The 23,409-nt window shown below is 41.4% G+C and overlaps 2 protein-coding genes across 5 annotated transcripts in view; both read left to right on the forward strand.

The window, feature by feature from the left end:
• The first annotated feature begins 634 nt into the window (after positions 1–634).
• Positions 635–5,839, forward strand: LOC118933403 (HLA class II histocompatibility antigen, DM beta chain). 2 transcript variants are annotated; one of them, XM_036927637.2, is made up of 6 exons: positions 638–894; positions 1,554–1,835; positions 3,112–3,396; positions 4,826–4,942; positions 5,106–5,141; positions 5,499–5,839. In XM_036927637.2, exons 1-6 carry the CDS (start codon positions 840–842, stop codon positions 5,513–5,515), a joined length of 792 nt encoding a protein of 263 aa, XP_036783532.1. In that variant the 5' UTR covers positions 638–839; the 3' UTR covers positions 5,516–5,839. The 2 variants fall into 2 exon arrangements, with proteins under 2 accessions (XP_036783531.1, XP_036783532.1); XM_036927636.2 differs by lacking the exons at positions 4,826–4,942; positions 5,106–5,141; positions 5,499–5,839 and adding an exon at positions 3,950–4,819 and having other exon boundaries at positions 635–894.
• A 128-nt stretch (positions 5,840–5,967) lies between these two features.
• Positions 5,968–23,409, forward strand: part of LOC118933407 (anthrax toxin receptor-like) — a 73,152-nt gene continuing 55,710 nt past the window's right edge. Inside the window, exon 1 of one of the 3 annotated variants that reach the window (XM_057494321.1) lies at positions 5,968–7,726. The gene's annotated coding sequence lies outside the window, so the exon portion shown is untranslated. Of the gene's footprint in view, positions 7,727–21,079; positions 21,487–23,409 lie in introns of those variants that run through there. The other 2 variants (XM_057494323.1, XM_057494322.1) reach the window with 2 other exon arrangements.

A 23,409-nucleotide genomic window follows, 5' to 3' on the forward strand; every position in this document is an offset into this window, starting at 1 on the left:
AGCCTGCCCTGAAATGGCTTAGAGCATAGGAGGATAGGGTTTCCTAGCTCTAGAAAGCAGAAAGGAGGAAATGAAGTTCCATTGGCTAGAACAAAAAAAGCAATGGAGGCCGGGGTGGGGGGCTTGTGTGTGAGGGGCGTTGAGGTGGGGCATTTTCCAGGCTCTGTCCCTGACCCCTAAGGGGCACTGCTTCCCTCATCCTGCAGTCTCGTTTTGAGGCCAGATAACTGCACTGTCCTTGTGCCTCTCTCCTTCTCAGGAGCCCTGCCTCTGCCGCTCCCCTAGAAGGGCCCGGCCTCCACCTGTCTCCTGGGTGACGGGACAGACCAAGGGTTATGTCCTGTCTTCCTGGAACCCCCTTTAAGGATCAAGAGAAGTTAGCTAGTCCCAGTCTTTTGCAAGGACATTGAGAAGAAATAGTTAAACCGGTGGGCCGCCCAGGCTACAGATATGCTGGGAATATTGGGATTATTCTCTCTAGTGATGTAGGGAAATGCACCAACAGAGAGAGCTTGTTTAAAGCCTAGGGTAGGATGAGATTTACCTAGTAACTGATGATGCTAGCTGAGGCACTCAGCAATTGGTCTCTACATTCGTCCCCGCCTACCAGCCCATCTGTCACCTCCCAGTTTGGAACACTTAGATAAACTAACTGGTAGGAACAGGTCTAGTAGCTACGGGGGGGGCAACTCCAAATCACTTAACAAGCAACACCAAATTCTGCTCAGGGGCTGGAGATCATTTACCCAGGCTGGGGCTTCTGGAGCAGGCAAGGACCCCAGGACCCTGGAAGAGCTGGTCCAGGGGACTGAATTCCCCATATCGCCCCAGAGCAGAGCATGATCACACTTGTGCCCCTGCTGCTGGGCCTCAGCCTGGGCTGCACCAGAACAGGTAAGGACACTCCTTCCTGGGACTCTCCCTTCCTCTGCTCCTTTGGAGTAAGGAGGTTCAGTTTTGTTATTGAATTTGGATACACCAGACTAGTTTGTCTCCCTGTTATATAATCCCTGTTATATTTATATATATAGCATTTTGTACTGTACCTTAATAGCAATTTTAATAGTAATTAAGCTGCATAATTATTTGTGTAAATGCATCTCCTGCTGGAATGTAGGCAACCACAATATCTGTCTTGTTTACTACTGCATCCCAGCTACTAACACAGTGCCCCGCACACAGCGAGTGCTTCCTGTGTGTGTATGGTGTGAATATTTAATAACATACCCAGCATAGAACAGGCTGACTCTTTCCCTTGACTCCTTTTCTCACTCAGTAACTTGCCTTACTAAAGGTCTTGTCCTGGTTAAAGTGTTTAAACATGCTAATAATTTTGGGACCCTCCTACCCCCTCGCTTAGTCTCACATAAAGAGAAAGCAGGATCTAAAAACTTCTCTGCTACTACTATCAGTGCTCTCAGAGACTCCAGCACTTGAGTGTGGTCAGTAGATGCTGTGTGGGGCAGGAACTCTGGGCCCTGCTCACCGGGTGTAACTGAGATTTGGTCTCCCTGCCGAGGACTCTGACCTCCCATCTTCTCTGGCTCCTGTAGGTGGCTTTGTGGCCCACGTGGAAAGCACTTGTCTGTTGGATGCTGATGGGACTCCAAAGGATTTCACTTATTGTGTCTCCTTCAACAAGGATTTGCTGACCTGCTGGGATCCACAGGAGGCCAGAATGGCGCCTTGTGAATTTGGGGTGCTGCATGTCTTGGCAAATTGCCTCTCAGATTACCTCAACCGACAGGAAAACCTGATCCAGCGCTTGTCCAATGGGCTCCAGAACTGTGCCACACACACTCAGCCCTTCTGGGGAGCACTGACCCACAGGACACGTGAGGACAGGGGTGCAGAGGGGCTATTAGGGAGCACAGTTAGGAGAGGGGAGGCCAGGGATGATCTTTCTGTAGGCAAGGGCTGAGATCTGGGTAGGAGAGGAACAGAAAATGCGTGGGCCTGGGATGCAGAAAGAGGGAGGGTTGACCCTCACAGAGAAATGAGATGGTTGATGGGGGTAGAGCAGAGATAAAGAAGGGGTTGGGGTGGATGTTTCAGCCGGTGAGGAGCGATTATGGGGAGAGAAAGCCTGTTTCCCTCCTAGACAGGACGTTGCAGGGTGTAGAGCCAAGTTCAAACAGGAGTTTGTCAGAGTGACAAGAACAGCTTTTCCCAAATGCTTTTTTATCCCAGGTTCTGAGGTTCTAGGTCTGGGAGGGCCCCAGGCATGGGAATATTTGGGAAACTTCCCAAGGGATTCCTATGCATGCTTTCTTGCCTCTAATCCCTTTCATTGAGAATAACTTGAAATTGGTAAATAAAACAAAACAAACAAACAAAAAAACAACTTTCGGCACAGAGTACTGTGTCTTAATATGTGATTTCTGAACAATCTTTCTCAGAATTGCTTGTGAAAATGCAAAATTGTTAAAATGCAAGCATTTGAGTACCACCACAGATCCATTGAATGGAAATATCTGGGAATGCAGCTGGGGAATCAGCATTTTAACACAATTGCTTGGATTTTTATTTAATATTTTGTTTGAAAAGCAAGGTAGAGGGAAGCAGGAGGGTCACTTAAGAGAATACACTAGTAAAAGATGGCAGTATTAAGGATCTCATTGATTTGGGCTCCCTAATCTAAATTTAAGGGAGTTAGGCTGAGTTAGGCTTGTTTCCTTAAACTATCGAAGGAAAAAAGAGGCTTTATTCAGCAAATTAATTAGTTAAATGAGATTTGAGGACAGATGCCTTTTCCTACCTTCATAAACCCCAGCTTACGACTCTGGGCAACTGTTAGCTTATGTACCTGAGACAAACACAATATGACTTCTGAAACGGTTTGCAGTTCAGATCTGGCTTCTATTTACTGTGACCAAACATAACTTTAGAAAAGAAAGAAAGGAAGAGGCTGTGAGGGAGTGGGAGGAAAGGAAGAACAAAGCAGGAGCAATTTCCAATTCCTCCTTTTCCAAGGGATGTGTAGCAGCACGGGGTGAGGGTGGGGAGGGCAGGTTGGCAAAATCTGTAAAGAATTCAAGTAGGAAAGAAGTCAGGCTGGAGAAGAAGCCAGAAGGTTGCTGTCCTTTACAACCATGTTTTCCTCCTATGCAGGGCCACCGTCTGTGCAGGTAGCCAAAACTACTCCTTTTAACACGAGGGAGCCCGTGATGCTGGCCTGCTACGTGTGGGGCTTCTATCCAGCTGATGTGACCATCTCCTGGTGGAAGAATGGGCAGCCTGTCCTCCCTCACAGCAATGCCCATAAGTTTGTCCAGCCCAATGGAGACTGGACATACCAGACCCTCTCCCATTTAGCCACAACCCCCTCTTTTGGGGACACCTACACCTGTATGGTGGAGCACATTGGGGCTCCTGAGCCCATTCTTCAGAAATGGAGTAAGTCCGTGGCCGGGAGGAGGGATTAGGGATAAAGCACAGAGATCTTGTGAGTGGGTGGTCAGAAAAGAAACACCAGTGCTTTGGCAGAGGAAGTGAGACGTGTTTAGGGCCACGGCACATGTTTGACAGGAAGATGCTGAGAATGAGAACTGGGTCTGCAGGAGCTGTTGACCAAAAGATACAGGAACAGGAAGAGTTAGTTATTGCTGTGGTGGTATGGCTGACACTACGTGTGTGTCTGAGGGTGGGAGGGGAGTGTGACTACTCTGGAAGGAGGATGCAGGTTTGCTAACTATATTTTTCAGAACCAACGATTGTGATGCAATATTCTAGGGTCCTTGGATTTCAGCTCTTCTGTTGTCAGGTCAGGAATGGAAATTGGAGAAGTGAGGAAGATTGCTAAAGAAAGTGAACTCTTTCTTGGTGTAGGGGCAGTATTGAATTTGGGCTGCTCCCTCAAGGGGCAAAATGCCATGGCTTATAGATACTTTGGTGTGCATGCTTTGGGGGCTAATGAACAAGAAACCAATCACCATTGTTTGAACTGCAGGATTGGAAGGAGTTAAAGGTAATGAGAGAAGTTGCACACAGATTTGGGGATTCTTGGGACAGAGAAGAGGAAGAAATCAGAAAGCAGAAGAGTGTCTACAAAGGGCCAGAGAACAGGATCCCAGACAAGCTGCTGAGACCAGGCATCCGTGCAGAGAGCTGAATCTTGCTCGGCAGCTGGAAAGGGCATGAGGAGCAGAAGGTGGAACCTGCAGGTGCACCTGAGCTCCCTGGGGAAGTCTCCTTCCCAGCATGCACAAAGAGCTTGCTTTGGTGGTGGGATGTTCATTTTAACATGGGAAAGGAATCCAGGCAGGATGAGATTCAGAGCAGGACCTGCTTGGGAAGTGGGGACTATGCTGTGGGGGTAGAGACAGTTCTGGAAGGACATGTGGGAAATCTGGATGTAAAAAGGTAGGAGACACATAAGTACTTGGATAACCCATGGAGTGGGACATTGGATGTTAGGAAAGTAGAAAGACATTTTAATAGGAAAATGCTCAAAACAAGTAGGGGAGCAAACTGTCACTATGGCATGTATGGAGCAGGGGAATGAGGAACCCTTTATTCTTTAGTGAGGGTGCTTTTGGGGTGAAGGAAGACAAGATGATGCCATGAGAGGCTGCATTGTATTGGAGAGGAACTGGGAGCTAGGCACTAACTCTGGGGAGAGGGTTCCCCAAGGTTGCTCTAGGAGTAGAGATCCACAGGATGGGGGTTTTGAGGAAAGGCTGTTTCCTTGGGAGTGCACTGGGGTGATCTAGACTCTTGGGGCTGGGATAAAGCTCCCTGACCTGCTAGGTGGAGATCACAATAAATTAAGTTGCTCTGGGAATGAGCAACTGAGATTGGTTCTAGTAAGTTTCTATTTTTGCAGCACCTGGGCTGTCCCCCACGCAGACAGTGAAGGTTTCTGTGTCGGCAGTGACTCTGGGCCTGGGCCTCATCATCTTCTCTCTTGGCTTGCTCAGCTGGAGGAGAGCTGGTGCCTCTGGTGAGTGACCCTCCCGACCCCATCCCCGCTCTTACTCTTACTCCCCAACTCCGCTCACTTCCTGTTGGTGTCTGGCTCTCCCATTGCTACCCCATTTTCTGTGAGTATTGCCAGATGTTTTGATTCACAGGCTTTCCTCTGATCAGATATTTTCTTCTCCTAGGCTATGTTTTCCTCCCTGGGTCCAATTATCCAGAAGGTAACATCTCTCTTGGTCTGTCTGCTTAGTGATCCTTCGGAGGGGGTGAGAGTTTGAGGGGTCAGCGTTGGGTGCAGCCAATAGTGCTTAGAGCAGGGGAAAGCTTCCACCATGTTCTAGCCAAGAGCATGATTGAAACTGCCATTGGTGGGATTAGAAGCAAAAAAGAGGAGAGCCTACACCCTCCTCTTCTACCAATCGAGTGTCTGTTGGGAGGAGGCTGAAGGTGGCTCTGTAGTATCACTCCTTGGTGATCTAGAATTTTCAGTATCACTCTCTTGAGGACCTTGCTTGAAGACAGACCACTGGGTAAAGTTGGTTTGAAGCCTTAATATCTGCTTTTTATCTCTTCTGCAGGTCATCACATTTCCTAGAGGCAGAAGCCTACAATGTCCACCTCAAGTGAGAAGGAGATTCAAACTCATAGTGATGCTTCTGTTCCCCCAACATCTCAGATCTGAGGGGTTCTTGGCTCCTATGGTTTCTCTGTCCAGGTCTTTGAATTTCCTAGTTTCCCCTATATAAACATTAGCTATTTGGGGGAACTCATTCCTGGGAATATTCTGAAACAAGCTATTATTCTCCAAGACTATATACTCCAAGAATATAACCTGGGGAGGGAGGTAAAGGCCCTCTGAGAGACCCCACTGTGCCACAGAGGATATTTCTGAGGAATAAACTCTGGTGGAAATACTGTTTTTCCATGCTTTTTCCTGAGGCTCTGGGAAGGGATTATGAGCAGGGTTAGGGGCTGGGCCCAATTCTCTCCTGCTTGCGTGGAGGAGTCAGTGCCTCCTCCTATTTTCCCTTCTAGACAGGACAGAATTTGAGGCAGTTTTCTTATTTACAATCCATAAGAAGAAATTAAATGGTGGTGGGATGGAGTCACAGAGTAAGGGAAAGGAAGGGGATCAACAGTTTATTTACCTCATAAATAAGGATTATATCTAAGAACGTTGCCCGGCACACTGTGATTGCACAGCAGTAAGGTCAGCTTTCTGGACCAGGCACTGTACCAGGTGCTTTACATGCATTATTTCATTTGCTCCTCACTGCAACCCTGATATAGCCCCGCAGACAGACAGGATTCAGGGTCCAAGCCCGACTGCAGATCTGAGTTCCAGGCAGTTATTTCTTCCACACCTTCGTGGGGAAGGGACCACGGCCCCATTGCTTCTCGTGACCTAGGCACTGGGCTAAGTGCTTTATGTCTGTGTCTCACTCACTTCCCACAATAACCCCATAAAGAACAGATGACCTCCTCCTCATAAACCACGAAGAAAGCAAATTTCAGAGGGTTTAAATAGTGCCCACGGTCAAGTAACGCATTCTGTAAGGTGTTAGTGTACATGAGCTGGAAGTACGGTGATTGCTTTATTCTGAGGCCCCTCATGCAGGTGAGCGCACCACTCCCAGAGCCAGCCTTCCTCCCAGAGAGGCGTCCGCGGCTGGGGCAGTTCTCCCTGTAGAAGAGAGAGAGGCGGTCTGTGGCCAGTGAAGGGCGACACCTGCTGGACACAGAGAGCTGGGCCGCGGAATGGTGTCGGAAGCTGAGTTGCATACTGAACTTCGGGCGAAGAGAAACCAGAAATGAAGAGTAGCACTGGAGGGGCTTAACCTAACGGGGTTGTGGGCGGAGAATAAGGGGTTATGGGTGCAAAAAACACCTCCCAAAACCCCACAAGAGTAGAATCTGATGAGCTGGGGAGGGGCCAGAAAACAGGCTGTGCGGGACCTTTCGGTGCGCTGCTCCGCCGGGCTGTGTTTGCGCGGGATAAGCTGGGCACGGGCTCCGACGTGGGGTCCTTAAACTGTTTCTACCGGGACCTGTAGAAGAGTGAGGGTGGCACTGTTTCTACAGGCTTGACGCCCAAAGTAGGTGCCCGGTGTTTGCCCACCCGATGAGTTGACCGCATCCGCGGTGTCCCCGGAAGGATCCCATGGGGTCAGGGCGTCTCTCTGCGGGAGTTTACTTAAGAAGTAAGGGGCGGGGAAAGTGCTCACGAATTCCAAGTGGTTCTGGGCTGAGGACGGCCATATAAGGTAGGAAGAGGAAGCTGCTGTGCGCTGTACTAGTCGGTAAATGTAGGCTCAGAAATCAGTCTCTCAGTTGTATCAGTTTTATGTTTCCTTTTGAAAAGTTTTCATGTAGCATTTAATTAATTAGCTTCTGCGTGATGTAAATAATTTCCACTTCTACTTGCCTACGGACTTTCTTTAATAACTTGCTCTTTGAAGTCTTGTCATATTGCTTCATTGTCATTTTCCCGTTCACTGTTCTTGTTTTTGTTTGACGAAGCAAATAAACTTTTGAAGTTCTAGTCTAGCCTTGGGTGTGTGGCTTTGGGTCTTGTCTACGGCCAGTTTTGGAGGAGAAGATGCACATTCAGAGGGTCTGGGTCTGGTCACAGTAAGAGGAATCAAAGTGACAGGACCCCCAGGGAAGGAAGGGGAGCGTCAGCTAATTGGATTGCTTTCAGTCTTCCGGACAGCCACAGGAGGCGTTTCTCTGCCCTAGCCTTGCAGGTTTTTGTTTTACGGGGAAGGCTGTCCCCTTCCAGATGGGGAGTAGGATAAAGCGCCAGGTAGGTCTCCTGGGTTCCAGGAAGCCAGATTACATTAGGAAGAAAAGGGAGGCCCTGTGAGTCCTTAGACCGGGGAATGAGTGGTGCCTGGGAGGAAGGATCAGGTAATGGTGGGCCGGCTCCAGGACTGTGTGAGGGAGTAGAATGTTAAACGTAATGAAATGCCAAACAGGGTGTGCGTGTGTGTGTGTGTGTGTGTGTGTGTGTGTGTGTACATGTGGTTCCCACCCTTCAATGTTTTGTTTGTTTTAAAAGCTGAACTGGGAGCTGGAATTGACTTTAAAGGTTGTCTAGTCCAACTCTCCACCCATAAAAGAACTGGGTCCGTGTCCAGGAGGGCATGGGTGATGCAGGGAGTCCCTTCAACCCCTGGTGGAGATGCCAGTACTTCAGAGAAATGTGTCGACCTTCGAGTTTAAGCGTTTTCTTTTGACCATTACAGACAATGGAATGAAAGCCAAACCCTGGAAGGGAGGGTGCATTCTCAGCATTTTGTCCTGAAGGAGGAGAGTAGCAGGCTCTCTTTGTTTCCTTACCCATGCACACATTCATGTGAAAGGAGCAGAGAAGCGTTGGTATTTAATCTCAATGCTTATTTAGGAAAATTATTTTTAGTTCATCTCCTCAATTCTGTTTCCACAGTAAAATTAGGCAAATCAGATGACAAATGAGGGTGCAGTCTAACCCCACCCCCACTTTGGTTTTGGTGGGAGAGCCTGCCATTCCCAGGCACCCTCAAACTGCCTTGAAGCAGGGCACAGGGGATTGCTCCTTGGTGCTTCCTGTCACCCCTTCACCACACCAGTCCCCAGGGGCTGCAGAAAGTAGAGAGGCCCCAGACTCAAAAAGATTGCACCCAGACAATGGGCTCTTCTCCTCTCCCCATCCTTCCTTCTCCAAGTTTCAATTGTAAATGAGGTTTGCAGGAGCCCCTGGCCAGACTGGCCTGAGGCATGGAATGAAGATGTAAGTGACTTTCGTTGTATCAGGGCCTCAACAGAAAACAGCATATTCAAAAGAGGCTAGTTCAAGAAGAGTCTTTAGAAGGAAGTATTCCAGTGGAGTGGGTGGAGGAGAGCACAGTAACCTGTTACTACCCCAAGGCTGGGAGAGGCAAGGGAAGGAGAGCAAGTCCTGTGGAGTCACCACCTTGCCCACAGCGTGCCCTTCAATCAGGCGGCACGGCGGACCCCAAGTGACCTTGCGGAGAGGGAGCCAAGGGAATAAAAACCCAGACTTCACTGCCCCCCTCCCTCTGCTCCCCGGGCAAGGCTGAAAGCATGAGGAAGCCATGCAGCTCAGGAACCTGTGATGTAATACAGGTCAGCACCCAGGCAGACATGGGGTGGAGAATGTGGACCCAGAACGACAGATGTAGGGCTGTTGGCACACTCACAGTGTGAGGGAAAGAAGCGAGGTTCGGGGAGTGGGAAAGAAAGATGTAAACCTATGTAAACCTTGGGTGTCCTTTGGTCTTGAACAGGGACAAGATCTCAGAAACAACAGAAGATGAGGTTTGTAGTTTCCTGCTAGGGGACCAGGGAGAATATTCATTTCTAGCACCCTTCTCCTCCCCCCACCACACCCAGGTTTATGTAACTCTTTGTGGATCTTTATTTTTACATACCTATTTTACAGTAACTTTATTGAGTTCTGCAAAATTAAACTTGCATTTTGATTGAGGTTATACTGAATTTATAGAGCAGTTTGGGGGTACTTGATTTCTTTTTAATATTAAGTCATCCCATGCAGAGGATAGTTCCCCATTTATTCACATTATGTTGTTTGTTCTTTATTATGCTTTTAAAATTTTACTTTTTCATACTGTATGCTCAGATAATTCTTAGGCATTTTATAGCTTTTGCTGTGGTTGTGACCGTTACTGTAATTTTCTTTTTCAATCCCATATTTCTGGTGTAGAGAAATGTAATATTTTAAAAAACTGTGGTAAAAAACAGAAAACATAAAATTTACTGTCTTAATCATTTTTAAGTGTACATTTCAGTAGCATTAAGTATATTTACATTTTTCTGCAACAAATCTCCAAAACTTTTTCATCATGCAAAAGGGAACCTCTGTACCCATTAAGTAACAACTCCCTATCCCCCCCTCCTCCTTCCTAACCACCATGCTACTTTATATTTCTATGAATTTGACTACTTTAGATACTTCATAAAATGTAATCATACAGTATTTGTCTTTTTTGTGACTGGTTTAGTTCACTTTAGCATCATGTTCAGCCGTGTTGTAGCATATAACAGAATTTCCTTGCTTTTTCAAGGCTGACTAATATTCCTTTGTATGTGTATGTGTGTGTGTGTACCATATTTTATTTATTCATTCATCCATCAATGGACATTCCACCTCTTGGCTATTGTGAATAGTGCTGCTATGAACATGGTTGTGCAAATATCTGTTCAAATTCCTTTTTCCTTTTTTTGATAGTAGCCATCCTAATGGGTATGAGGTGATATCTCATTGTGGTTTTCATTTGCATTTCTCTAATGATTAGTGATATTGAATATTTTTTCATATGCTTGTTGGCCATTTGTATGTCATCTTTAGAGAAATGCTTATTCAAGTCCTTTGCCCATTTTTAAATTGTTTTTATGTGTGATTTTATTTGTTGTTATTGAGTTGTAGGAATTCTTTATGTATTCTGGATACAGACCTCTTATCAGATATCTGATTTGTAAATATTAGGAATTAACTAATTTTTATATGTTGATTGTATATGGGATAACCTGGGTGGTCTCTCTTACTGGGTTCAGTGGTTGGTTTATTATTGATATTCTCTGTCTCTCACTCTCCTTTTTCAGGTGGATAATAATATCATCAGCGAACACTGAGAGTATTCCCTTCTCATCCCTAAAACTCTTAGTTTTCTTTTTTCATAGCATTGACTGGAACCTCTAGTGCTTAAGCTGCAGCAGTGACAATGAGCGTCATTGTTAAAGGACATACAACTAAATGTTCTTCATTAACTGCAGTGTTTGGTTTTTTTTAATTGAAGCTTTGATTTGAGATAATTGCTGATTCATATGCAGTTGTGAGAAATAGTACAAACAGATCCCATGTACCCTTGACCCAGTTTCCTCTGATGGTGACATCTTATAAAACTATGGGACAATATCACAACCAGGATACATTGATACAGTCAAAATATAGAACACTTCCACCATCACGGTCATCCTTCACATTGCCCTGTTGTAGCCACACCCACTTCCCTGTTGCCGCACATCCTTCTTGACCTCTGGCAGTTGCTAATCTGTTCTCCATTTCTATAATTTTGTCATTTCAAAATTTTTTTATAAATGGAAACATACAGTATATAACTTTTTGGCATTGGCTTTTTTCTCACATCATATTTTTCTGTAGATTGGATTACACAAGGTTGTTGCAAGTTTCTTATTATTGAGTTGTATTCCATGGTATGGATACAGCACGGTTATAGGACATCTGGGTTGTTTCCAGTTTTAGCTAATATGAATAAAGTTGCAGTAAACATTTATGTACAAATTTTTGCTTGGACATAGTCTTCATTTTTCTGAGACAAACACCCAAGAGTGTAATTGCTGAATTGTGTGGTAGTTGCATGTTTAGTCTTTTAAAGAAACTACAGAACTGTTTTTCAGAGGGTCTGTACTAGCAATATATGAGTGATCCAGTTTTTCTGCATCTTCACCAGCATTTGGCATTACCACTATTTCTTTCTTTCTTTTTTTTCCCAGCCATTCTAACAGGTGTGTGGTGATATATTGTTTTAATCTGCATTTCCCTAATGGCTATTGTTGAACCTCTTTTCATGTGTTTATTTGCCATCTGTGACATGTCTCTTCATTTCTTTTTCCTATTTTATAATTAGAGTGCTTATTTTTTACTGTTGAGTTTTGAGTTTGTTAAATGTTATAGATACTAGTTTTTTTTTTGGATACATGGTTTGCACATATTCTCTTCCATACTGTAGCCTTTCTTTTCATCCTCTTCACAGGTCATTCACAGAATGAAAGTTTTTAATTTTGGTAAGGTCCAATTTATCAATTTTTCTTCTATGAATCATGCTTTTGGTGTCAACTCTAATGAATTCTTTGCCTACCTCTATTTATCCTGAAGCTCTTCTATTTTAAAAACATTTTTATATTTTACTTTTAAGTGTATAACCCATGGTGGGTTGAGCTGCTGCTTCTCCTCCTTCTCCCTCACCTTGCCCTTCTCCCCTCCTTCTCCTTCTCTGCCTGTGGATGTTCATTGTTCCAGCACAATTTTTTAGGAATTGAATTGCTTTTGCACTTAAAAAAAAAAATCAGGTATATTTGTGTGGGTCTGTGTTGGGGTTCTCTATTCTGTTCAAATGGTCTATATACCTGTCCCTTGCCTAATACACACAGTATTGGTTATTGTAGCTATATAGTGAGTTTTGAAATCTGATAGGCTGAAACTTCCCATTTTATCCTTTCTAATGATTGTTTTAGCTATTCCAGTTCTTTTGCTTTCCCATCTAAGTTTTATTATAGTATTTTCTAGATCTATAAAAAGTCTTGCTGGGATTTTGATAGGAATTCCATTGACCCTGTTTATCAACTTGGAGAGAAACAGCGTTTTACTATGTTGAGTCTTCTAATCCATTGTGGGTAAAATTGCAATATTTCCAGAATCTCTTGCCTGGCCTTAGTGCATCTCCATATCAATAGGTGTTTCCAAGGGGTGGAGAGAAGTAGTCGTCTCCATGTCAATAGGTAATTACAAGGGTGGGTGAGGGCAACATATCTGGACCAGAGAGGTTGGGTGGTGTCCCTTTTTGCAGCCGGGGCAGAGAGACATGGGCGAACAGAAGTGGATGACTGCTTGTAAGCATAAACAGTTTTTTCCCACTCTATTTCTCCCTTTGACTGATTTCAGCTTCAAAGGTAATTTACCCTGGCTGGGAACATATTTTCCCACCTGCTACATCCATGAAAGTGATATGTATCTCAATTTATTTAGATATTTTTTGATATCTCTTATCAGTGTGAATAGTTTTCTGCATAGAGTTTTAGCACATTTTGTGAAGTTGAGACCTAAATATTTCATTTTTGAACAATTTAAACTGTTAGTGATTTTTAGTTTTGGTATTCATATGTTCATTTTTTTTTTTTTTTTAGTAGCAGGATCAATCAGTTATTTATTAAGCACCTATTCATGATTTAAAGAGGGATAAGGCATGACCCCTACCCTAAAGGAGTTCATGTTCTAGTTGTCCATAGAAGAAACACACACATGAAAATACACCATATGAACACATTCAATTTGTGCTAAGGTCCATGGTTTCAGTGAACAGATATTTTCTTTCTTGTTGCTTCATCCATCTGGACTTCATTTCCAAGGTCACCTCATTGTCCAGAATAGCTGCTGAAGTTCCTCTGCATTCCGAACAGATGGAAGCAAAAAGGAGAAAAGGGTATACTGCCTCTTTTTATTTAATGACACTCCTTAGAAGTTGTACACATTGCTTCTACTTGCATTCCACACAGTCACACAGCCATACCTGAATGCAAGGGAGGATGAGAATTATATTAATTGTGGGCTGCCAAATACTTAACTGAACATTCAAGATTCATTGCTAAGGATGATGATAAATTGGGGATAAAAAGCAGGTCTTTGCCATATCATTCTTCACATGGTTATGCTTTGTAGCTCAGAAGAGGGGCTGATTATTCTAGATTGGGTAGTCACAGAGCTGTTGGATTTGGGGCAGGTAGTAATAAGTAGGGATTCAGAGGATTGGGTAAACATCAGTTACAAGCAAATCCTATGACAGGAGTGGCTTTTCCAGGAGAGAGAGTCTAGGAGAGGAGGCTGGTCAGAGGTGCTGAGGTCAGCCCACAGAGATTCTTACCTCTGAAGCTCTTTCTTTTATTTTTTTTTATTTTGGTATCATTAATCTACAATTACATGAAGAACATTATGTTTACTAGGCTCCTCCCTTTACTGAGTCCCCCCCACATACCCCTTCACAGTCACTGTTCATCAGTGTAGTAAGATGCTGTAAAATCACTACTGTCTTCTCTGTGTTGTTCATGTGTTCATTTTTAATACATAAAAATACAATTGATTTTTAAAATATGTTAATTTTGTGACCTGTAAACTTGCTAAGCCCACTTACTAATTCTAGGACTGTTTTTGTAAATTCCTTGGGATTTTCTACATATAAAATTTTATATGAAGATATAGGTATTTTTTATTTCTTCCTATCCTGTCTGTTTACCTTTTATTTTATTTTCTTGCATTATTGTATTGGTTAGAATTTCTAACAATATTTTGTATAAGAATGGTAAGAGCAGATGTCTTGTACCTTGTCTTAGGGGAAGAGCATTCAGTCTATCACCATTAGGTATAATATTAGCCCTAGGTTTTTTTTTTATGATGCTTTTTATCAAGTTGAGAAAGTTCCCTTTATTCCTATTTTTTTCTGAGTTTTTATCATGAATGAGTGTTAAATTTAATCAAATGTTTTCCCTGTATTGCTTGATATGATCATGTTGATGTGATCACTTTTCTTCCTTAGTCTGATAATATGGTAGATAACATTAATGAATTTTCAAATATTGAACCAGCCTTGCATCTCTGGAAAAATCATGATTTTAGTGTATACAATTTTTTATATTGCTGAATTGTATTTTCTAATAACTTGTTAAGAATTTTTGTGCTTCTATTAATAAGGGATATAGGTATGTAGTTTTCTTTTTCATCTGGTTTTGCTGTCAGAGTAATATTAATTTCATGAAATGAAGTGGGAAGTGTTTCCTCCTCTTTTATTTCCTGAAACAGATTGTGTACAATTGGCATTATTCTTCTTTAGATGCTTGTTGAATTCTGCATTGAAGCCATCTGGACCCAGGTTTCCTTTTTGGGAGTTTAAATTTCAAATTCAATACCTTAATAGTTATAAGGTTATTCAAATTATCTACTTCAGATTGGGTGAGTTGTAGTAGTTTTCCTTTTTAGGAGAGGTGGTTTCCCTCTCAGCACTGTTTGCATTATGTCCCATAAATTTTGATATATTGTATTTTCATTTTTATTCCATGCAATGTATTTTCTATTTCCCTTGAGACTTACTCTTTGACCTGTGGATTATAAAAAATGGCTGCTTAGTTTTCAAGTGTTTGGAGATTTTCCTGATATCTTTCTGTTATTGATTTTATTGTGGTTAGAGAACACATTTTGTATGATTTCAATTCTTTAAAATTTATTGATGTTTCTTTTTGGCCCCAGATACACGTTCCATGGGCACTTGGAAATAATGTGTATTATACTGTTGTTGGGTGGTGTGTTTTATTAATGCAAATTAGATCCTATTGGTTGACTATACTGCTGAATTCTTCTATATACTTGCTGATTTTATGTCTAGTTATCCTATTAATTTTCAAGAGAGTTATGCTGAAGTTGCCACTATAATTGTGGATTTATCTATTTCTCCTTTCAGTTCTATCAATTTTTGCTTCACATATTTTACATGGTCTGTTATTTTGTGCATAAATGTTTAGGATTGCTATGCCTTCTTGGTAGGTTGACCCTTTTAACATTTTAGAATGCCCCAATCTGTCTTTGACAATTTTCTTTACTCTGAAGTTTATTTTATCTAATAGTAGTATGCTCACTCATGTTTTCCTTTGATTAATGATTATGTGATATATTTTTTATATCCTTTCACTCTTAACCTGCCTATATTGCTATATTTGAACTGAATTTCTTAGAGATAGCATATTTCTGGTTCACCTTTTAAAAATCCACTCTACTAATCCCTCTCTCTTAATTAATATATTTAGATCATTAACATTTAACATAATATTGATCTGTGTATTAGTCTACTTGGGCTGCTATAACAAACTAAAGGGTGGCTTAAGCAACAGAAATTAATTTTCTTGTAGTTCTGGAGGTTGGAAGTTCAAGATCTGAGTGGCAGCATGATTGGTTTCTGATGAGAGCTCTCTTCCTGATTTGCAGATGGCTGACTTCTGATTGTGTCCTTACATGGAAAGGATGGGAGAGAGAGAGAACAGATTGGTCTTTCTTGTAATTGTTGTAAGGACAGTATTCCTATCAGATCAAGGCCTAACCCTTATGACCTCATTTAACCTTAATTACTTCCATAAAGCCCCTATCTCCAAATATATTAGGGGTTAGAGCTTCAATATATGAGTTCTGGGGGGGCACAATTCAATCATAGCAATATGGTAGTAGGGCTTAAATCTGCCATTTTATTTTTTGTTTTCTATTTGTTCTGTTTACTTTTTTCTGCCTTCCTGTGGTTTACTTGAACATTTTTTAATAATCCTATTTTTATTTATCTATAATGTTTTTGAGCATCTCTTTGTATAGCTTTTTTAGTGGTTGCTGTAGGTATTACATTATACATACATAACCATCACAGTATACTGGTGTCATGATTTACCAGTTTGAGTGAAATATGGAAAGCTTTCCTCTTATTATGTCCCTTTTTCCTAACTTATTTACAATATAATCGTCTTAAATATTTTCTCTACATACATTTAGAACCACATCAGACAGTGTTATAATTTTGATTTAACCATCTAATGTAATTTAGAAAACTCAAGAGAATTTTACCCATATTTTTTGCTTATCTTGTTCTTTCTTCTTTCTTGGTGTTCCAAGTTCCTATTTTATCATTTTCATTCTGCTAGAGAACTTCTTTTAGCCATTATCATCATTGCTGGGCCAGTGTGGGAGGTGTCCCTCCAGCTCTCATCTCCATTGACATCTTGGGAAGAAGGCTTCATTACTAGTCTAATTCTAGTCATACTAGAAGAAATTAAATTTTGAAAAAAATGTTAAAATTTTTTTGAGGTGCATACAATAAAATGTACAAATTTTAGTGTACAGCTTGATGAATTTTGACATGTGTGTATACTCATGTAACCATAATCCAGATCAAGATATCAAACATTCTTACTAATTTTTTTTCCCTTTCACCTATTTTGCCCATCCCTCCAGATCCCTCCCTCGTGTTAACCAACAGTCTGTTCTCTGGGTTTATGAGTCTATTTCAGTTTTGTTTGTAAGAAATGGAATTCTTGACATCTTAATTGGTCTTCTTGGACATTACTGCAGGGTGATATTGGGGTGTCTCATTACAGTTTTAAGAGGGTAGAAGTCCAGGCATCCCATTTAGTTTTTCTGGTGTGATAGGAATGGGGCCACAGTTATTTCTGTGGTAATTTCCTGAAATGGAGTGGTTATTTTCTAAGAGTTTTCTGTCTTGACAGCTTGCTTCTGTCCTGGTCTTTTGGCTAGTGATACCAGACATTAGTTGGGGCCTTTTTGTTTGTGCCAGTTGCCTTTCCTAATTGCCAGATTCTTTAGCTCCAAGTCTGGGATGTATGAGGCAAAAAGAAAGCCCAGGAAACTCACCATTGCATCATTCCTCAGGTCCTGTGTTTCAGATGGTCTGCCTTCTTATCTTTTCCTTTCAGAGTCTCATGTTTTATATATAATGTCCATGGCTTTTAGTTGTACTTAGTGGAAGAGATAAGGAAAAACAGGTGCCCTCCATCTTCTAAGAAGCAGAAGTCCTTGCTGTAGGTTTTTATGTGCAACCTTTACTAAGTCAGGTAGGTTTCTTTTTAGTCCTTACTTTTTAAGAGTCTTTTTTTAAACACAAAATCAGAAATAGATCCTGAAATTTTAAAAATAATTTTCCAGCATTGGAAATTTCTATTATTTTCCCTCTTAATCTCCTAATATGGTAAATTATGTTGAGAGGCTTTTTAATGTGAAACATCTTTGCATTTCCAAGATAAGCCCAATAGTAACATATTTACTGTTGGTTTTATTTAGTTAATATTTTACTTAGGGCATTGTATACTTTTATAAAGCATGGACATACAACTTGCTTTTCTTGTATTTCCTTATTTACTTTTGTAATAAAAATTCCTCTATCAATGAGCTGGGCAGACTTTGTTCTTGATTCTGTTTTCTGGAACAACATATATGCATATCTTTTCAAAGGCCAGCTTTTGTTTTCATTAATTCTTTTATTGATTTTGGTTCTCTATTTCATTGATCTCTGTTCTTATCTTTATAATTTCCTTCCATTTTTCTTTGAGTTTTCTGTTCCTCTTTACCTAACTTTTGAGGTGAACACTTAGCTCATTTCATATACCTACTTTCTTTTTAGTTTCCTGGTAAGTGTATTTAAAAGTTAAAAATTTTCCTCTAAGTTCTGCTCTAATCATATCTAGTAAATTTTGATATGTAGTGTTTTACTTTCTATTCAGTTTTAACTATTCCTTATATATTCTTTGTAATTTTAATTTTAACTCATTTATGAAAATTTAAACCTTTTATTTTGCAATAATTTCAAATTCACAGAAAAGTTATGAGAATATTACAAAGAATTTGACACTTTGCCTAGATTCAGCAATTTTAAACATTTTGCTATCTTTGCTTTCCTTTTTTCTCATTTTGGTCTCTTTCTCTCTAATGTTTTCTCCTAATCATTTGAGAGTAAGCCTCAGACATCATGCCCTTCAGTTTAGCATACCATTCATGCTAAAATATTTCAGTGCCTTTCTTACAAGCAAGGACATTCTTTTATTAGAAACATAGGAGAATGATAATATTCAGGAAATTTAATTTAGGTATAATGTTATTATCTCATCCACAGTACATATTCAAATTCTGCTTATAGTCTCAGTGAAGATCTTTGTAGCCCCCCACTGCCCCTAGCTTTCTACTCTGTAATCCAGAACCACACAATTCAGTAAATTGTCTTAGATCTTTAGTCATTTGTAATTTGGAGGAGTTCATCAGTTCCTTACTTACTGAGGCTTATTAATAGAATTGAGCTTAAATAATTTTATTGTTCTGCTCTTCAAGATTTCTGCCTATTTTTCTATCCATCAGTTTTTGAGAGGGGGTTTTGTTAAAACCACCAAGTGCAACTTTTTTTTTTTGATGTCATTAATGTACACTTACATGAGCAACATTGTGGTTACTAGATTCCCCCAGTTATCAAGTCCTCACCACATACCCCATTACAGTCACTGTCCACCAACATAGTAAGATGCTATAGAGTCACTATTTGTCTTCTCTGTGCTCTACTGCCTTCCCCGTGCACCCGTCTACATTATGTGTGCTAATCGTAATGCCCCCTTTCCCCCTTATCCCTCCCTTCCCACCCATCCTCCCCAGTCCCTTTCCCTTTGGTAACTGTTAGTCCATTCTTGGGTTCTGTGAGTCTGCTGCTGTTTTGTTTATTCAGTTTTTGCTTTGTTCTTATACTACGCAGATGAGTGAAATCATTTGATACTTGTCTTTCTCTGCTTGGCTTATTTCACTGAACATAATACCCTATAGCTCCATCCATGTTGTTGCAAATGGTAGGATTTGTTTTCTTCTGATGGCTGAATAATATCCCATTGTGTATGTGTACCACATCTTCTTTATCCATTCATCTACTGATGGACACTTAGGTTGCTTCCACTTAGTGCTGTGATAAACATAGGGGTGCATCTATATTCATCAGGGATATTGGCCTGTGTTTCTTTTTTCGTGGTATCTTTGCCTGGTTTTAGCATTAGAGTGATGCTGGCCTTGTAGAATGAGCATAAGTTCCTCCTCTTCTACTTTTTGGAACAGTTTAAGCAGGATGGCTATTAGGTCTTCACTAAATGTTTGATAAAATTCAGCAGTGAAGCCATGTGGTCCAGGTGTTTTGTTCTTACATAGTGTGTTGATTATGAATTCAATTTTGTTGCTGGTAATTGGTCTGTTCAGATTTTCTGTTTCTCCCTGGGTCAGCCTTGCTAGGTTGTATTTTTCTAGAAAGTTGTCCATTTCTTCTAGGATGTGCAGTTTGTTAGCATATGATTTTTCATAGTATTCTCTAATAATTTTTTTCTCTGTGGCATCTGTAATGATTTTTCATTTCTCATTTCTGATTTTGTTTATGTGTGTAGACTCTCTTTTTTTCTTGAGAAGTCTGGCTAGGGGTTTATTTATTTTATTTTCTCGAAGAACCACCTCCTGCTTTCATTAATTATTTTCTATTGTTTTATTTTTCTTGATTTAATTTTTTTCTGCTCTAATCTTTATTATGTCCCTCCTTCTTCTGACTTTGGGCCTCAATTTTTCTTCTTTTTTAGTTTCATTAATTGTGAGTTTAGACTGTTCATATGGGATTGTTGTTCTTTCCCGAGGTAGGCCTGTATTGCAATATACTTCCCTCTTAGCATGACCTTCTCTGTGTCCCACAGATTTTGCATTGCTGAATTATTGTTGTCATTTGTCTCCATATATTGTTTGTTCTCTGTTTGTATTTGGTCATTGGTCCATTGGTTGTTTAGGAGCATGTTGTTAAGCCTCCATGTGTTTGTGGGCTTTTTTGTTTTCTTTGCATAATTTATTTCTTGTTTCATACCTTTGTGGTCTGAGAAGGTGGTTGGTACAATTTCAATCTTTTTGAATTTACTGAGGCTCTTTTTGTTGCCTAGTATATGAAATATTCTTGAAAATGTTCCATGTGCACTTGAGAAGAATGTGTATCCTGCAATTTTGGCTGTAGAGTTCTGTAGATGTGTGTTAGATTCATCTGTTCCAGGGTGTTGTTCAGTGCCTCTGTGTCCTTATTTTCTGTCTGATCTGTCGTTTGAGCGGTGTGTTGAAGTCTCCTAAAATAAATGCATTGCATTCTATTTCCCCCTTTAATTCTGTTAGTATTTGTTTCACATATGTTGGTGCTCCTGTGTAGGGTGCATAGATATTTATAATGGTTATATCTTTCTTGTTGGACTGACTCCTTTGTCATCATGTCATGTACTTCTTTGTCTCTTGTTACTTTCTTTGTTTTGAAGTCTATTTTGTCTGATACAGGTACTACAACACCTGATTTGTTCTCCCTATTGTTTGCATGAAATATCTTTTTTCATCCCTTCACTTTTGGTCTGTGTATGTCTTTGGGTTTGAAGTGAGCCTCTTGTAGGCAGCATATAGATAGATGGATCTTGCTTTTTCATCCACTCTGTAACTCTGTGTCTTTTGGTTGGTGCATTCAGTCCATTTACATTTAGGGTGATTATCGATAGATACGTACTTACTGCCATTGCAGGCTTTGGATTTGTGGTTACCAAGGTTCAGTGGCAGCAGTACCTGCAGGGCCTGCTGCACGCCCCTAGGGGGCGAGACGTACGGGAAGCCGCCCGGGCGCGCTAGTCTGTGTGAAATTCCAAGCGGGCAGGTTGGTGAGTTAGAAAACAGGCGAGGGGGTGGGGGCGGGGCACGGGGGGTGTCCACCTCCCTTAGGCCAATCAGCTGCGGCGGTGGGCGCCTGTGGGGCTGCACTTTCTCCTCTGCGCCGGGTGGGGAGAACGCTGGAAGTGGCGTCTCCTTAGCTCCAGCCGACGCTTTGGCTGCGGGGCCGCTGAAGGCGGTCTGACGGGCATTTTCATGCTGACAGCTTGGCCGCCGCCACCGTGCCCCTCGAGGCCCACCGCTGCCGCTTAACAGGGTGCTCCGCGAGTGCGTGAGGGCCCCAGGGCAGGGGCAGGTGGTGGCGGACCCTCAGTGTGGCCCGCGGGGGTCCCCACCCGGCCCAGAGCGGCAGCGGCGGCTGCACTGTGGAGCCCGCACAGCGCCTAAGAGCCCCGGCCAGGACGCGGGGTTGCGCGGCCGGAGGCTGACTCCAAAGTTGAGCGCAGGCCGGCGGCGCGGGTGGTGGCTGCTCCTGAAGTTCCAGCTACACCTGCTCCAGGTGCTGGTTCAAGGTAGGATAGGGCGCGGGCGCAGGCGCAGGGTCCCCCTGAGGAGCGGGCCGATGGTGCACAGGGTCCCCTGAGGTGCGGGCCGGTGGGTTTACTGGGATGTGGCCGTCAGGCGGGGGGTTCGGTGATTCTGCTGCTGTTTTGTTCCTTCATTTTTCTTTGTTGTTATACTTCACAAATGAGGGAAATGATTTGGTACTTGTCTTTCTCCACCTGAATTATTTCAGTGAGCATAATACCCTCTGGCTCCATCCATGTCGTTGCAAATGATAGGATTTGTTTCTTTCTTATGGCTGAATAGTATTACATTCTGTATATGTACCACCTCTTCTTTATCTATTCATCTAGTGATGGACACTTAGGTTGCTTCCATATCTCGGCTCTTGTAAATAGTGCTGCATTAAACATAAGGGTGCACATATCTTTTTGAATCTGAGAAGTTATTTTCTTTGGGCAAATTTCTAGGAGTGGAATTCCCGGGTCAAATGGTGTTTCTATTTTTAGTTTTTTGAGGAACCTCCATACTACTTTCCACAATGATTGGACTAGTTTACATTCCCACGAGCAGTATAGGAGGGTTCCCCTTTCTCCACATCCTCGCCAACATTTGTTGTTTGTATTTTGGATGGTGACCATCCTAACTGGTGTGAGGTGATAATCTTATTGTGGTTTTAATTTGCATTTCTCTGGTAAGTAGCACTGTGGAGCATCTTTTCATGTGCCTTTTGACCATCTGAATTTCTTCTTTGGAGAAGTGTCTGTTCAGATACTCTGCCCAATTTTTAATTGGATTATTTGCTTTTTGTTTGTTGAGGTGCGTGAGCTCTTTATATAATTTGGATGTCAACCCCTTATCAGATATGTCATTTATGAATATATTCTCCCATACTGTAGGATACCTTTTTGTTCTATTGATGGTGTCCTTTGCTGTACAGAAGCTTTTCAGCTTGATATCGTCCCACTTGTTCATTTTTACTTTTGTTTCCTTTGCCCAGGGAGATATGTTCATGAAGAAATCGCTCATGTTTATGTCCAAGAGAGTTTTGCCCATGTTTTTTTCTAAGAGTTTTATGGTTTCATGACTTACATTCAGGTCTTTGATCCATTTTGAGTGTACTTTTGTGTGGGGGGTTAGACAATGATCCAGTTTCATTCTCTTACATGTAGCTGTCCAGTTTTGCCAACACCAGCTGTTGAAGAGGCTGTCATTCCCCCACTGTTCTTTTTTGCTGTATTTTCAAAATATATATGGTTTTGGGAGGAAATTTCTGCTGCCCTACTCATGCCACCATCTTGAGAAATAAATGTGAAGATATGTGTTTTAATAAGAGCAAGTATAAAGAATGGGAATTCGTTTTGTTGAGGGTAAAAGAAAGTAATTCTTCTAAAGTACAGCTATTTATTTAAAGAGGAAGAACTCTAAATGTAAAAAGAAAAATTGTAGAAACTTTGTGGAAGAATTAGAAAACTTTTTGCAATTTTTCAACGTTAACAGCAAATTAGAATTTTGTTTTCAGTGAAAAGGTCAAGTTTTCTTAAACTGTTAGTTGGCTCTTAATTTTGGAAAATCGCAGAAAGTTTTCTAATTGTTTTATCAAAGCAGTTTCTCATGCTTAAAGTCTCAATGAATTGAGTATTTAAGAAAACGAGATCTCAATATTAAAAGGACTAAAAGCTAAACTTTGCTAACAACTGTGTAATCTTCTGTATCTGCCTTTGAAGTATTTCGTTGTCATTTTAGTTAAATGGATAAGTATTGCTTCATGGTAACCTATAATCTTATTTAACCAAGTGCCAAAGAAACTTTCTTCTGACAACTTGGCAAAATCAAATTCAAGAAGGTGCTTTTACCTCTAGTTCACTCTGATATTTTCTAGAGGGCCCCTGGGACACATCAGAGGAATTTTTTCTCCTCTTCGGGGAAAA

Source organism: Manis pentadactyla, chromosome 16 (genome assembly GCF_030020395.1).
Source record: "Manis pentadactyla isolate mManPen7 chromosome 16, mManPen7.hap1, whole genome shotgun sequence".
NCBI classification, from domain to species: Eukaryota; Metazoa; Chordata; class Mammalia; order Pholidota; family Manidae; genus Manis; species Manis pentadactyla.

Excerpts from the sequence above, each read along its gene's own strand:
- LOC118933403 (XM_036927636.2), top strand. The coding sequence starts at position 840 with ATGATCACACTTGTGCCCCTGCTGCTGGGCCTCAGCCTGGGCTGCACC. Across the intron at positions 1,836-3,111 it reads AGCACTGACCCACAGGACAC|GGCCACCGTCTGTGCAGGTA; the intron begins GTGAGGACAGGG and ends CCTCCTATGCAG. Across the intron at positions 3,397-3,949 it reads GCCCATTCTTCAGAAATGGA|GATTGGAAGGAGTTAAAGGT; the intron begins GTAAGTCCGTGG and ends TTTGAACTGCAG.